The sequence below is a fragment of the Pelodiscus sinensis genome, chromosome 1, assembly GCF_049634645.1.
Source record: "Pelodiscus sinensis isolate JC-2024 chromosome 1, ASM4963464v1, whole genome shotgun sequence".
Classification (NCBI taxonomy): domain Eukaryota; kingdom Metazoa; phylum Chordata; order Testudines; family Trionychidae; genus Pelodiscus; species Pelodiscus sinensis.
The window spans coordinates 334,081,046-334,096,622 of record NC_134711.1 but is presented as its reverse complement, the minus strand read 5'-3'; the positions used below and the strand labels follow the sequence as shown (position 1 = coordinate 334,096,622).

General features: G+C 46.0%; 1 protein-coding gene across 1 annotated transcript; it reads left to right on the top strand.

The window, feature by feature from the left end:
- The first annotated feature begins 5,571 nt into the window (after positions 1–5,571).
- LOC142818598 (olfactory receptor 52M1-like) lies at positions 5,572–15,047 on the top strand. The gene is made up of 4 exons (XM_075899401.1): positions 5,572–5,926; positions 6,221–6,351; positions 13,991–14,327; positions 14,857–15,047. The coding sequence occupies exons 1-4, from the start codon at positions 5,572–5,574 to the stop codon at positions 15,045–15,047; spliced, it is 1,014 nt and encodes a 337-aa protein (XP_075755516.1).
- Positions 15,048–15,577: the final 530 nt, after the last annotated feature.

The following is a 15,577-nucleotide window of genomic DNA, read 5'->3' as shown; positions in this document are numbered from 1 at the left end:
AGTATTCAACTAAGCCTTCAAGAGCCAGATGTGTATACAGGCTCAGACAGTGTCGCTTCCTCCCCTCACATCTGAGGGCTCTGGCTGCTAACAGGGTGGCTGTTTCCTTACTTGTATCTCTTGCAAAGCTAGGGGGTGATGGGGCTCCTCACTGTTACAGATTGAAGGATTTTCCAATGTGGGCCACAAACCTTCTCTCCTGTTGCATTAGAGGGGCAGACTGAACTGTCATGTTGGAAACTTTCTAATAACTAGCCACACCATGGCAGGCCTCCTGTCGGGCAAAATTTCAATCCAAATGCTTAACAACTGTCCAACTGATTAACAGCTAAAATGAGACCTTTTAATTAACAGTGCCAGACTGTCTGCACTCAATGTGATGCTCCCAGCAGCTGCACTCGGCACATCACAGCACTCAGCCATCAGCCTGGCTGCACTTACTGCAGGCTGCCATCCAGGGGGAGTCAATCGGGGGGCTGTCAGGATCCAGGAGACCCTGCAGGAGAGCTTCCACCCCGAAGAGCCCACAGAGCCACCCTAGTCCTCCCCATCGGGGGCTCGTACCCTATTCCTCCCTCACCTCCTTCCACTTACCCCTCCCTAGCCTCCCTTCCTGATGTAAAAAATAAACGACACATATGGTCAAAAATAGAAACTATCTTTATTTAACAAAACTAGGGGGGGTTAACCTCTGGGGAGACTGGGAAAAGGAGGTGGCAGAGGGGAAGAGAGAGGGTGGGAGAGGGGAGGGAGAAACCTGGGAGGAGGGAGTTGGAAGGGGGAAGCCAGGGGAAGAAGGAAGAGGGAAAGTATAAAACTATGGTACGCCATATCTTCAGAACTGTGTACAGATGTGGTCTCCTCACCTCAGAAGAGATATTTTGGCCTTGGAAAGGGTTCAGAAAAGGGCAACTAAAATGATTAGGGGTTTGGAACAGGTCCCATATGAAGAGAGGCTAAAGAGACTGGGACTTTTCAGCTTAGAAAAGAGGAGACTGAGGGGGGATATGATGGAGGTCTACAAAAGCATGAGTGGTGTGGAGAGGGTTCATCAAGAAAAGTTCTTCATTAGTTCCCATAACAGAAGGACTAGAGGACACCAAATGAAATGAATGGGTAGCAGGCTTCAAACTAATAAAAGAAAGTTCTTCTTCACAAAGCAAATAGTCAACCTGTGGAACTCCTTGCTGCAGGAGGCTGTGAAGGCTAGAACTAGAACAGAGTTTAAAGAGAAGTGAGATAAAGTTATGGAGGTTGGGTCCAGGGAGAGCTATTAGCCAGGGGGAGGAACGGTGTCCCTGGCCTCTGTTTGTGGAAGGCTGGACATGGATGGCACGAGACAAATGGCTTGGTCATTGTCTTTGGTCCATCCCCTCCCGGGTAGCTGGCGTTGGCTGCTCTCGGCAGACAGGCTACTGGGCTACACGGACCTTTGGTCTGACCCAGTATGGCTGTTCTTATGTTCTAAGCTCAGGGCTCAGGGTCGGGGGGTCTCACTGGACCACCTAGGTTTTCATGCAAACCTGCTCCTGGGTTCGCCTGTGGCCTTTGGTGGCCAGGCTGGCAGCTATCCTGCCCTAGATGGCCACTTTCCTGTGCCTTGTGCGGAAGTCGTGGACTTTGGAGGCCTCCCCCCAAACCTCGATGAGGTCCACGATCTCCGCACTAGAGCAGGTGGGCGCCCGCCTCTTGCGGCCCTGGGCAGGCTCCCGGGTGTTGTTTATAGTAAAAGGTTCGGAAATGTGGCTAGTCCCAGGGAGGCGCAGAAACAGGCAAACTACTCCTAAATATCTTTTAAACTTTTATTAAAAGGTTTCTACGTATAAATTATGATTTTATCAATTTCTTACATACGTAGGCACCAAATAATTATTAGAATGTCCAATAAGAAAAATGCAATACAATAAAGAAAATTCCTTGAGGTTTCTCTAAATCCCAATAGTTGTTAACAAGGGACTAGGGATTATTAACAGTTACATTTACGTCAGTCTTACTTACGTCATTACTTACGTCATTGGCTGGATAACCGTAGTCAGAGAGTGGTTGTTAACGGTTCTAAATCCTGCTGGAAAGGGATAACAAGTGGAGTTCCTCAAGGGTCTGTTTTGGGACCCATACTGTTCAATATCTTCATCAATGATGTAGATATTGGGATAGAGAGTACGCTTATTAAGTTTGCAGATGATACCAAACTGGGTGGGGTTGCGACTTCTTTGGAGGATAGGGACATAATTCAGAATGACCTTAGCAAGTTAGAGAAATGGTCGGAGGTAAACAGGATGAGGTTTAATAGAGAGAAATGCAAAGTGCTCCACTTAGGAAGGAACAATCAGTTCCATACATACAAGATGGGAAGCGACTGTCTAGGAAGGAGCATGGCAGAAAGGGATCTAGGGGTCATAGTGGACCACAAGTTGAATATGAGTCAACAGTGTGATGCTGTTGCAAAAAAAGCAAATATAATTCTAGGTTGTATTAACAGGTGTGTTGTAAGCAAAACTCGTGAAGTCATTCTGCCGCTCTACTCTGCACTAGTTAGGCCTCAGCTGGAGTACTGTGTCCAGTTCTGGGCGCCACATTTCAAGAAAGATGTGGAGAAATTGGAAAGGGTACAGAGAAGAGCGACAAGAATGATTAAAGGTTTAGAGAACATGACCTATGAAGCCAGGCTTCATGAACTGGGCTTGTTTAGTTTGGAAAAAAGAAGATTAAGGGGGGACATGATAGCGGTTTTCAAATATCTAAAAGGGTGTCACAAGGAGGAAGGAGAAAATTTGTTCCTCTTGGTTTCTGAGGACAGGACAAGGAGTAATGGGCTTAAAGTGCAGCAGGGGAGGTTTAGATTGGACATTAGGAAAAAATTCCTAACTGTCAGGGTGGTCAAATATTGGAATAAATTGCCAAGGGAGGTGGTGGAATCTCCCTCTCTGGAGATATTTAAGAACAGGTTAGATAGACATCTGTCAGGGATGGTGTAGACGGAGCTTGATCCTGCCTTGAGGGCGGGGGGCTGGACTCGATGACCTCTCGAGGTCCCTTCCAGTCCTATGATTCTATGATTCTATGATAAGACTAATCATTTATCTAGAACTCTTAACACTACTACTTAACAATACCTCTAAACAATTTCAGAGAACAATACTTACATTTAACAGACACACAAACTACAACAACAACATATTTGGTATTCGTTATGTTTGGGATACGTTACGCTCTACAGGAACTCGTTTGGTTCGGTGAGCGGGAGGTGGCCCTCGGGTGATCAGTCCTCGGACCTGGCTCATATTCTGCCATCCAATGTTTATTCGGGATTCCTCAGTTTGATGCAGGAGGGGAAGCTGTTTTATAGAGAAAGCTTTTGCACGCTTTTTGTGATAGGCTAGCAGACCCTGTCTGTTAAGTGACAGGAGTAAGGGGGTGAGATGGTTTCCTGTTTTTCCTTTTCTGCCTTATCGGGCATGGAACAATCAGCACAACAGCACGAACTTTTTGGGTCTGGTGTTGGTTCCTGTTCGTCACTGATCTTTAGGTTACATAGTGTAAGGGTTTTCATCAAGGGGAAGTTGACCTTTTGCTTGGATGGCAATACGCGCGAGAGGCCAGGCCAGCAAAGAGTCTGCTTTCACACCAGGAGCTGCCAGCCTGGTCCCGGGAAGAGGCAGAGGGCTGGGTGGCAGCGGGTGGGTAACAAAGTCCCCTCACACTTTTTCCAGCTGGCCCCTATTTCCAAGGTCATGAACCATTACTGAGCACAGAGCTCCATCATATATGGAATTCATATTAAAAAATCCAGCTTTTCATCAATCATTTATCTGAACAAAGAAAATGTCCCATTTCTGTTTGTGTAGGAAACCAACTGACCCAACCATCACACCAGCTACCAGTCATGTCTGTATTGTCTGATATGAATATTGTCTCCCCTTCCAGGATTTCTGCTACAACCATCATCCAAGAACAAGAGCAATAGAAGGTCAGGAAAACTTAGGGTACATATTGGAGGCATTGCTCTACCTCACAGTTCAACCCATTCTCCTCTACTCCATGTCAAATTTGAACACAACCAAAGTCATCAACCCTTCCACCTTCATCCTGCAGGGCATTCCTGGCCTGGAGACAGCCCATGTCTGGATCTCCATCCCCTTCTGCATCATGTACGTTATAACCATCTTGGGGAACTTCACCATCCTGTTCATTGTGAAGAGGGAGCCGAGCCTCCATGAGCCCATGTACTATTTCCTCTGCATGTTGGCCATGACTGACCTTGGTCTGTCCACATCCATCGTGCCCAGAGCACTGAGCATCTTCTGGTTCAATTCCAGGGAGATTGATTTCAGCGCCTGCCTCACCCAGCTGTTCTTCATTCACTGCTTCATAGCAACAGAGTCTGGAATCCTCATAGCCATGGCTGTGGATCGCTACGTAGCCATCTGCCATCCCCTGCGACATTCAACCATTTTGACAAGTGTCACGCTGACCAAACTTGTCCTGGCCATCGTTCTGCGTGGTGGAATGATCACATTGCCCTGCGTCCTCCTAGCAAGGCAGTGGTCATATTGTGGAACTAACATGGTCCCCCTGCCTTACTGCGTGCACATCACTGTGGTGGGGTTGGCTTGTGGTGACACCCGAGCCAGTAGTTACTACGGCCTCTTTGTGCTATCTTGTATTAATGGTCTAGATGTGATTTTTATTGTTGTGTCCTATATTCCAATCCTCAGGGCCATCTTCAGACTCCCCACAAAGGACGCCCGGCTCAAAACATTCAAGACCTGCATCTCCCACCTCTGTTCCATTTTAGTGTTTCACATCCCAGCTCTCTACTTCTCCTTCTCGGGACGATTTGACAAGAAGAAGCCTCACCCTGTCCAAATTCTTATTGCCGTCATGTACTACGTCATGCCCCCCATGTTGCACCCCATCATCTATGGTGTGATGACTAAACAGATCTGGGGTCGGATGCTTCATTGCTTTGTTCACAAAGGCTCCTAACTTCACAAAGACACCTAAGTGCTCTGGCTCACAGACCATGGCTTGTGCTGGCTGCGGAGATGGTGCTTGGCCCTCTTCTCCAAGTGGCTCAGTCATAGAGTCACTCAATCCTGTCCTGATCTTACTGTGCTCTGTCAATGAGAATAACTGGGGCATTGGGCTGTGTGGAAATCGCTAGCTCTTAGAGTGCCCAAGTTTCTAATTTCTTGTAACTGTATCCTTGACCCCTGACTAGTTCCTCAAACACTGACCCCTAATTAAAACCATGCCCTGGGCCTAAATCTATAACTATAGTTGACTTCTTTCCATACTGTGAGGTGAAGTGGCCTCCCACATATGCAGAGGGGAGGAACAGCCTCTAATCCACAATACTTGGTGAAGAATGTGGACAGCCTACTAACCCTTACACTAAATGATCCTGTGCACACCATACTAAAGGTGTGTCTAGTTGAAGTTCTGGAACTTTGAAACAAGCATGCCACCCGCCAGGGGAGATGTGAAGCCCCACTTTCCACCTTCATCCTGTTGGGCGTTCCTGGCCTGGAGACAGCCCATGTCTGGATCGCAATCCCTTTCTGCATGATGTGCATTATAACCCTCTTGGGAAACTTCACCATCCTGTGCATCATAAAGATGGAGTTGAGCCTCCATGGGCCCATGTACTATTTCCTCTGCATGCTGGCCATGACTGACCTGGGTCTGTCCACATCCATCCTGCCCAAAACACTGAGCATGTTCTGCTTCAACTCCAGAGAGATCCATTTCAGTGCCTGCCTCACCCAGATGTTCTTCATTCATTTCTTCATAGCAACAGAGTCTGGGATTTTCGTGGCCATGGCTGTGGATCGCTATGTGGCCATCTGCCATCCCCTGCGACATTCCACCATCTTGACAAGCACCACAGTGACCAAACTTGTTGTAGCCGGGGTGCTGCATGGTGGCTTGGTTACATTGCCCTGTGTCCTCCTGGCGAGGCAGTGGTCATACTGCAGAACTAACATGGTTCCCCAGCCATATTGCGCGCACATGAATGTAGTGGGGCTGGCATGTGGTGACACCCGAGCCAGTAGTTACTACGGACTCTTTGTGTTATCTTGTATTAACGGTCTGGATGTGATTTTTATTCTTGTGTCCTATATTCAGATCCTCAGGGCCATCTTCAGACTGCCCACAAAGGACGCCCGGCTCAAAACTTTTAGGACCTGCACCTCCCACCTCTGTTCCATTTTAGTGTTTTACATCCCAGGGCTCTTCTTCTCCCTCTCGGGACGATTTGACAAGAAGAAGCCGCACCCTGTCCAAATTCTTATTATCAATATGTACTACGTGATGCCCCCCATGCTAAACCCCATCATATATGGGGTGAGGACTAAACAGATCAGGGGCCGGATGCTTCATTGCTTTGTTCACAAAGGCACCTAAGTTTTTCTCCCGGTTCTCTGGCTCACAGACTATGGTTTCTGCAGAGCTGGCTGGGGAGATTGTGCTTGGTCCTCTTCCTTAGTGGGTCAGTCAGAGAGTCGTGAAACTCTTTCCTGATCTTACTGTGCTTTGTCAGTGAAAAGAATTTGTGAATTGGCCTGGGTGGAAATTGCTAACACTTCGAGTATCCAAGTTTCTAATTTCTTGTAACTGTCTCCCTGCCTCCCTGACTATTCCCTCAAAACTTGGCCCCTACACCACTTTAATCCCATCGGGCACATTCCCTTCTTCATCGTATCTCCCATGTCTCCACCACTGTACTGACACTTTTCTCAAAGCCCTTTCACTTTCCTCCCTTCTTCTATCCCTCGCTTGAACATGCTCAACTCTGTCCTCACCATCTGGGCTTCCTCATAACCAAGGTTGGGATGGGAACTGCTACAGACTGACAAGGAGTCTGTCATAAGGATACATTTCTGGGGTCAGTAGGACAGCTAGGAATGGGGGTGTCTGCAATCACAGCGACTGGCAAAACAGAGATTGTGGCTTTGCACACCTTGTCCACTGATCCATGTGAAGGCGAATGTAGTTTAACCTGAATGTAACTGACTGAGTGGTTTGCAACCTTTCGGTGGATTTTCATTATCGATAATCACACTGTGCCTGGTACGCAGGGGTCTGCACTCAAACATTCCAATGGTGATCTAGGTTCCCGTGCTGCAATCTCATGTTCGAATTTGAACTTTTCACTCCTCTTTGTGTCACTGGTTTGAGGAACTGTTGTTTTATTTTTCAACTATCCTGTTTTAAGCTACAATTCCGTTTCTGGGTGTTGACAATGATGCTACTTACTGGACTGCAACCTGTTACATTTTTGAAAACAGTACTAGATTCTGTTTCAGTCCATACTTTCATCCTGACAATAAAGAGTAATAAATCCGAAATGGAAAGTTTGTTGTATTGTGAGAATTGAAAACCTTGCACTGGGCCTAATTCCCTAAATGTAGGTGACTCCAAGCTGTGTAGTGAGCTGGAGTGGCCTCCCACTTATGCAGAGGGCAAAGACAGCCTCTAATCCACAATATATCTAAACTACATTCCTCTTTCGAAAGAGGAATGTAAATGATGACAATCGAAAATTCAAATGAAGTGTGGATTTACATATCTCACACTTTATTTGCATGATCGCATGCAAGTGCTTCTTCGAGAAAACCCGTACACCTAGTTTTTTCAGGAGTAAAGCTTCTTTCGAAAAAAGGTAGGTTTTTTTTGAAAGAACCTCGTTTAGACTGTGGGTTGTTTTTTTTTTAAAAACCCTTTTTCGAAAAAGTGCTCTCACATAATCAGGCAAATGAAGCATGAGATTTGTAAATCTGCCCTTCGTTTGCATTTTTGTTCGGCCTCATTTACATCCCTCTTTTGAAAGAGGAATGTAGTTTAGATATGCCCTTGGTGAAGAATGTGGACAGCATAACAACCCTTATGATAATGGGTCATGTGCACCTAGTTGAAGATATGGAGCTTTGGACCAAGCAGAACAACCCCCAGGAGAGATGTGACACTCTTCTTCCCCGTTGCCCATACAATTTTTCAAGATAAGACTTCTTGATGACACTAAAGCCTTTTTTTTATCCTTCAAGTGGGAGACAACAGTGAATGGTGAGGGGGGTTGTATCAGTCAGCCATCCTCTTGATCCTGTACCTTATGGGAGCATACAGTCTATGCATGGCTCCCAATTGTAGTAACATGAGGGCCTGTAACATAAGCCCTTGTACCACAGGGATGTTATGATATCTGGGGCCTCAAGAGTAAGGATCAGACTTTGTTAATATAAAGCAAAGTGAAACTGTGAGCAAGAGGCAGGCCCTTGCTCACAGAAGTTAGCAAGAACGTGGCTGGTAGTATAGAAACACTCAGGCCTAAGAGGCACTAGGCACAGGCCGTAAGAACATTCCAGATGGGTTGTAACAGAACACCTCATTAAGAAACATCTTGGTACCACCACTCCCCCCCCCCAACACACACACATAATAGGAACAAACAGAGAGAGGTTCTGGATGGCATTATAGTGATCGAACCCCCATGTACACGGTAATGGGTAGATCTACGTAATGTGAGAGAATGCCAACTCAATACTTCAGGAGCGATATAGAATTTGTTGGTGCCTGTGTATAAAAAGTATCCCAAAGAGTTGTCTTTGTCAAGCCAAGGGGGCAGTGTCACATTCCTGGCACTGACTGAGCTGAATCCATTGTCATGGGGTAAATATACAGAGTGGTTCAGTAGAATCCACTGACAATTGTTATTGTACTTTGTTTGCAAATAAGCTTGACCGGGCACCTTCAATCTTTGTGTGGTTTTGTGGTCTTTGGGGGCTATCTTCAAGTCTGCTCTGTTGGCTATTTGACATGAAGAGAAGAACACACATGAACACAGACAAGTGGTTAACATCACTGAAGGAGTAGGAGACTTGTCGGGACACCACACCAGCAAATCCTGATTACTACACCAATCACTAAGGCATGAGATTACAGGGGCCAAAACACAATCATTTTAGATACTGTAGACACCAGGCTGGAAAACTTCTGCCAGCAATTTAGGGCTAAAAGCTTCCTATATGGGGAATGGGTTCATGTTGCAGCCCAGGATGTCAAAGTCCTCTTCTGGCAACAGCCACAACTCGAGCCATACCATGACTGCAAGGATGCTGAAGAAATCTCTTCAGAGCAGTTTATCCATCTACCCCCATCCTGGGAGAGAGCTTGGGTATGCCACCAACAACCAATCCTGCTTAGTGACTATCTCCTTCATGAAGAGTTTTTTGACTGAAGAGACCCTCTAAGGCCAGGAGTCCAAGTCTCTGCCTCCAAACCTGGTTTGATGCTCCCAACCAGGTGATGAAGCCTAGTCCCAGGGCCGAATGATGCTCTGCAGTACAAGTCAGGACACTGAGGCCACTTACACCCATTGGCAGCCTGAGCCCACCTGGCACAGACATTCTGGTGGCTCTGACAGGGTCAAGAGTCACTCAACTCTTTGTTACTCTTCTCCATATACAAGTGTCCAATTTTTATCTCGGTCAGGAGGACAAACCCACCGTCCCTTGGGTTTATGAACAGGTTCACAGAGATGTGACAGAAACCCTCAGAATTTCACAGGGGCCCTGACATCTCACTTCTTCTGGCTGGGAGTCCATTGTGAGGTGAGAGATGATGGTAGTTCCTGGGAGTATCAGAAGCTCCTGAGGTCTCCTTGTCTGTAGTGGGAATCCCCATTGAGAGGGTTATACTGGATCTGGTGGGACCTCCTCCCAAGAAGCAATACTGGGTTTTACTGTATACTCATCCTGACGTACTATCCTAGCCCCTCCCCCAAAGTTGGCCCACTGTGGAAGACCAATGCCTGCAGCATTGCATTGGAGCTGATAAAGCCATTTGCAAGAGTTTGGCTGCCCTAGGAGAGCATCCCTGAGCACGGGGTCAACTTTGCTTCCTGGCTGCTCTTCAAGATGTGCACAATGACCGACCTCAGTGCACCAACCCCAGGTCAATGGTCTGGTTGATGGTCCTGAATGTCCTGCAGCTTCAGAAATTCCTGGTTCAGGTCTGTGTCACTGGAAATACAAATCTGTAAGCAACCCAAGAATTTCAGGAGTGAGACTATAGTCACAGGACAAGGGACCACACTTTTCAATCCAAGGCTGTTGCTGTCTCATAGACTCATAGACTCATAGACTTTAAGGTCAGAAGGGACCATTATGATCATCTAGTCTGACCCCCTGCACAGTGCAGGCCACAGAATCTCAACCACCCCTCTTAGAATAATCCTCTCACCTATATCAAAGATATTGAAGTCTTCAAATACTTTGAAGGACCCAACATGCAGCGAGTCCTTCAGCTGTGATCTGTGCCCAATGCTACAGAGGAAGGCGAAAAACCTCCAGGGCCTCTGCCAATCTACCCTGGAGGAAAATTCCTTCCCGACCCCAAATATGGCGATCAGCTAAACCCTGAGCATGTGGGCAAGACTCACCTCGCCAACCTGTCTTCAATTGGGCATTGCCATCTGAGTCACGGCACCAAATTGTGGAAAAAAACATTGTCCTCACTCTGTGTTTGTAAACAACAAGTAGCCAGAGGCAGTTTTATTACGAGCTTCAGCAAGGGAAAAACTGGTTTGGATGGGGGGAAGCCTCTCCCCCCGAGGCAGGTCTTCAAATACAAGCAATTATGAAGCAGTTTATATACTGTCCATTAGATATAATGACAATAACAATTAGTCTCCTTCCCATTACAAACACCAATGGCTAACAGTCATTTTAGTTCCACCCAGATGCTCCTTATCTCAAGGTCCCTACCAGAGTCAGCGTTCTACCCTTATCTCCATATGGAGGCAAGAGGCAAAGGCAGCGTCTAATTACAGCTCTCGCGTTGTCAGGCCACAGAGTTAGCCTGACTCTTGCTCTCTTGCTAACAAGACCAAGATGGCTGCACACAAATTCCCTTATTCCCTTTTCTTGCCTCCACACTAATGAACCCAGAGGCACAGAAATGGAGACAGATGCAGTCCTGAGTGTCCCCAGTCTCCAGCCTGTTTACATCCAGCTGTCACTTTGCCTAGCGCTGAGCGATGCCCAATGGGACGGCCCCAATCTGCCTTATAGACGTGCAACCCTGCGTCAGCTCTTAACATGAGACGCTTCTGCAGACGGTGCGGTGAGAGAGGTGTGGGACGTGGCTGACTGAGAGTGATTCCTGGGGAAGACACTTCCACCTCAGGATTCACAGGTACCTCCCTCTTCTCCTCGATCCCCTAGTGCATCATGGCTGTGTTGGGATAGGGAGTTAGTCTGTGGTCTTTTTTGCACTGCACAAACCTTAAACCTGGGGGGGGGAAACCTTTCAATTTATCCCCCCCCCAGCTTCTGTATCCTGATCTGGGGTTAGTGCATTTCCGTGGCCATGGGGATCTGTCAGGAGGAAAGGTGTTAGCAGATGTACAAAAAAATCAACCTTCCGAGGCTATGGACCATGGATTCCTCAGACTCCATTGAGGCAAAAGTCTCCTTGTAGGAGGAATTGAACAAAGACCTCGGGGGCCAGCTGTGTGTTCATGCACTTACACTGTCACCTCCTCTCCATACCGGTTAATCAGAAAAAAATATAAAAACAAGCTTTTATTAGATTTAAAAAACCCTACAATTGCAAGCTTAGTAGAGTTACTAGGTGGAAAGAGCCACCAATTGATCTGGGTATTCAGGGGGACTCCCTGGGCTAACAGCTTTCATTACAAAAGAGAAAAAAAACACACTTAACAAGCTCAGACATTAGTTCCAAATTCCTAAACCTGGAAAACAACAAAATCCTGACAGACTTTGCCTTACTTACACATGTAAGAAGTGTGATCTTGGAGACAGACAGGCCTCCCATCTCCTTCAGTCTTGGAAGAAACCGCTCTAAATCTCAAAACCAGAAGAGAAAAAAAAACTCTCTTCCAGTTTGAAATTCCTACCTGCATTGTCATTGGCTGGCCACCCGATACCTGGCTAGTACAGAAGACATAGTTAACCCCTTAATCACCTGTTTACCTTAGACCATTTCTACAGTTTCTCCAGATCATTTTGAATTACCACCCTGACTTCCAAAGCACTTGCAACCCCTCCCAACTTCATATCATCTTCAAACTTAATGAGTGTATGCTCTATGCTAAATCATAGATGAAGATATTGAACAGAACTGGTCCCAAAACAGACCCCAGCGGAATACCACTTGTTATGTCCTGCCAGCAGGATTGTGAACCATTAATAACTACTCTCTGGGAACGGTTATCCAGCCAGTTATGCACCCACTTTACAGTAGTCCCATCTAAGTTAAATTTGTTTAGATTATTGATAACAATATTATGCAAGACTGTATCAAACACCTTACTAAAGTCTCAGTATAACATGTCCACTGCTTCTCCCTTAGCCACAAGACTAGTTATCCTATCAAAGAAAGCTATCTGATTGTTTTCACAAGATGATCCTGCAGAACTCCTCTGTCAATGGCCCTTGGACAACGATTATTTTCAGATCTGTCAATTAGCCAATTTTTAGCCCATGTAACGTGTGCCTTACTGATAATATATTGTTTATATAGTTTTATCTGAGGGTACGTCTACACTACATGCCTCTGTCGGCAGAGGCATGTAGATTTGTTTATTCAGCAAAGGTAAATGAAGCCGCGATTTAAATGATCGCGGCTTCATTTACATTTACATGGCTGCCGCGCTGAGCCGACAAACAGCTGATCAGCTGTTTCTCGGCTTGCTGCTAGTCTGGACGTTCCCCCTGTCGACATCAAAGCCCTTTGTCGGCAGCCCTGGTAAACCTCATTCCACGATGAATAACGGGGCTGCCGACAAAGGGCTTTGATGTCGACAGGGGGAACGTCCAGACTAGCGGCGAGCCGACAAACAGCTGATCAGCTGTTTGTCGGCTCAGCGCGGCAGCCATGTAAATGTAAATGAAGCTGCGATCATTTAAATCGAGGCTTCATTTACCTTTGCCTACAACCCTAATCTACATGCCTCTGCCGACAGAGGCATGTAGTGTAGACACAGCCTGAATGTGTTTCTCACTGAATGAAATAAAAGAAATTTAAAGTCTGTTGTAGGTGCCTAATTCCCTTGATCAGCCAAATTTGTTCTTTGACTCAAGGATGAAATCAGGCTTATATGACAATATGGTTTTCCATCCCCTATGCTGTTGATCAGCATTAATTATATTCCACACTATTTTAAACCATTCATACATCAGCTTTTCCATTATTTTCCTGCCTTGTCAATTTTTTTTTAATTTCTCTTTTTAAAAAAATGTATGTTAAATAGAAAACTTCCTTTCCTTGGCCACTATTTATTTCATGTATATAAGTTTTTCATCTGCTTCCGGATTACTGACTTCTGCTTCAAAATGAGGTGTCTGATTGATTGGTCAGTGTGTAACTCTGGTGTTAATAATTTTAATGTTCAACTGCTAAGGTTGTTTTACATCCTTTCGCTTATTCTCATAGTCGCTGTATAAAATATCATCAGGATCAAGTTTCTTGTAATCTGTGTAATCTGCTGATTTAGAAAGGGTTGATTCAATACGAAATTCTGTAAATAGTAATTAGGGGCATTTGTTATTTGCTTATTAATATTCATTTAGTTGGAGTTAATATTACTAAATAAGGTTTTAGGAAAAGTAGTGATAGACGTCTGAATTAACATACTAAAGAGATAAAAGGGTGTAATTTGCTATAGGTTGTTGCCACTCAGATATTGTGTTGAATGTCCGAGGTAAACATGCGTAGACAATAAAGCAGTTCCTTTTACCCCAGCCGTTCCTGGGTCGCTGTTTCTTCTCTAACACCTATTAAAGTTTCCAAGGTCATGAAACATTATTGAGCATGGAGCTCTATTAAATATGGAATTCACATTCAAAAAGCCACAATGAAAATGTCACATTTCAGTGTGTCAAGAGACCAATCCTTTTCAATGATAACATCAGCTACCCATCGTGCCTGTGTTGTCTGATATGAACATTGTCTCTCCTTTCAGGATTTCTCCTCCAATCATCTTCGTAGAGGCAGAGCAACTGGAAGTCAGGAGAACATACAGTACATATTGGAGGCATTGTTCTACCTCACAGTTCAACCCATTCTCCTCTACCCCATGTCAGATTCCAACACAACCAAAGTCATCAACCCCTCCACCTTCATCCTGCTGGGAATTTGTGGCCTGGAGACGGCCCATGTCTGGATCTCCATTCCCTTCTGCATCATGTACATTATAACCCTCTTGGGGAACATCACCATCCTGTGCATTGTGAAGGTGGAATTGAGCCTCCATGGGCCCATGTACTATTTCCTCTGCACGTTGGCCAAGACTGACTTCGGTCTATCCACATCCATCCTCCCCAAAATGCTGAGCATCTTCTGGTTCAATTCCAGGGAGATCGATTTTCAGTGCCTGCCTCACCCAGATGTTTTTCATTCATGTCTTCATAGCAATAGAGTCTGGGATCTTCGTGGCCATGGCGTTGGATCGCTACATTGCCATCTGCCATCCCCTGAGACATTCCACCATCTTGACAAGTGCCATGGTGACCAAAATTGCCGTGGTGCTGCGTGGTGGCTTGATTATATTGCCCTGTGTCCTCCTGGCGAGGCAGTGGTCATACTGCAGAACTAACATGGTCCCTCAGCCATTCTGCGCGCATATGCCAGTGGTTGGGCTGGCTTGTGATGACACCACAGCCAGTAGTCACTATGGTCTGTTTGTGCTATCTTGTATTAATGGACTGGATGTGATTTTTATTGTTGTGTCCTATATTCAGATCCTCAGGGCCATCTTCAGCCTCCCCACAAAGGACGCCCGGCTCAAGACTTTTGGGACCTGCAGCTCTCATCTCTGTTCCATTTTAGTGTTTTATATCCCAGGGCTCTTCTTCTCCCTCTCAGGACGATTTGACAAGAAGAAGCCTCCCCCTGTCCAAGTTCTTATTAACCACATGTACTATGTGATGCCCCCCATGCTAAACCCCATCATCTATGGTGTGAGGACTAAACAGATCTGGGACCGGATGCTACATTTCTTTTCTCACAAAGGCACCTAAGTTTTTCTCCAGTGCTCTGGCTCACAGACCATGGTTTGTGCAAAGCTGGCTGGAGAGATGGTGCTCGGCCCTGTTCACTGAGTGGGTCAGTCAGAGAGTCACTAAATCCTGTCCTGATTTTACTGTGCTCTATTAATGAGAAAACTGGTGAATTGGTTTGGGTGGAAATCGTTAACACTTAGGGGCTATGTCTAGACTGGCCCCTAACTCCGGAAAAGTCATGCAAAGCAGGTAAGTCAGAATAGGGAAAACCACGGGGGATTTAAATATCCCCCGTGGGATTTAAATAAACATGTCCGCCGCTTTTTTCCGGCTTGGGGAAAAGCCAGAAAAAAGCGTCTAGACTGGCGCGATCCTCCGGAATGAAGCCCTTTTCTGGAGGATCTCTTATTCCTACTTGAAAGGAATAAGAGATCCTCCGGAAAAGGGCTTTATTCCGGAGGATCGCGCCAGTCTAGACGCTTTTTTCCGGCTTTTTCCCAAGCCAGAAAAAAATCGGCAGACATGTTCATTTAAATCCCGCGGGGGAT

Coding starts and splice junctions, on each gene's coding strand:
- LOC142818598 (XM_075899401.1), top strand. CDS start 5,572: ATGTGCATTATAACCCTCTTGGGAAACTTCACCATCCTGTGCATCATA. Junction 5,927..6,220: donor TGTAGCCGGGGTGCTGCATG/GTGGCTTGGTTA, acceptor GTTCCATTTTAG/TGTTTTACATCCCAGGGCTC. Junction 6,352..13,990: donor TAAACCCCATCATATATGGG/GTGAGGACTAAA, acceptor CTCTCCTTTCAG/GATTTCTCCTCCAATCATCT.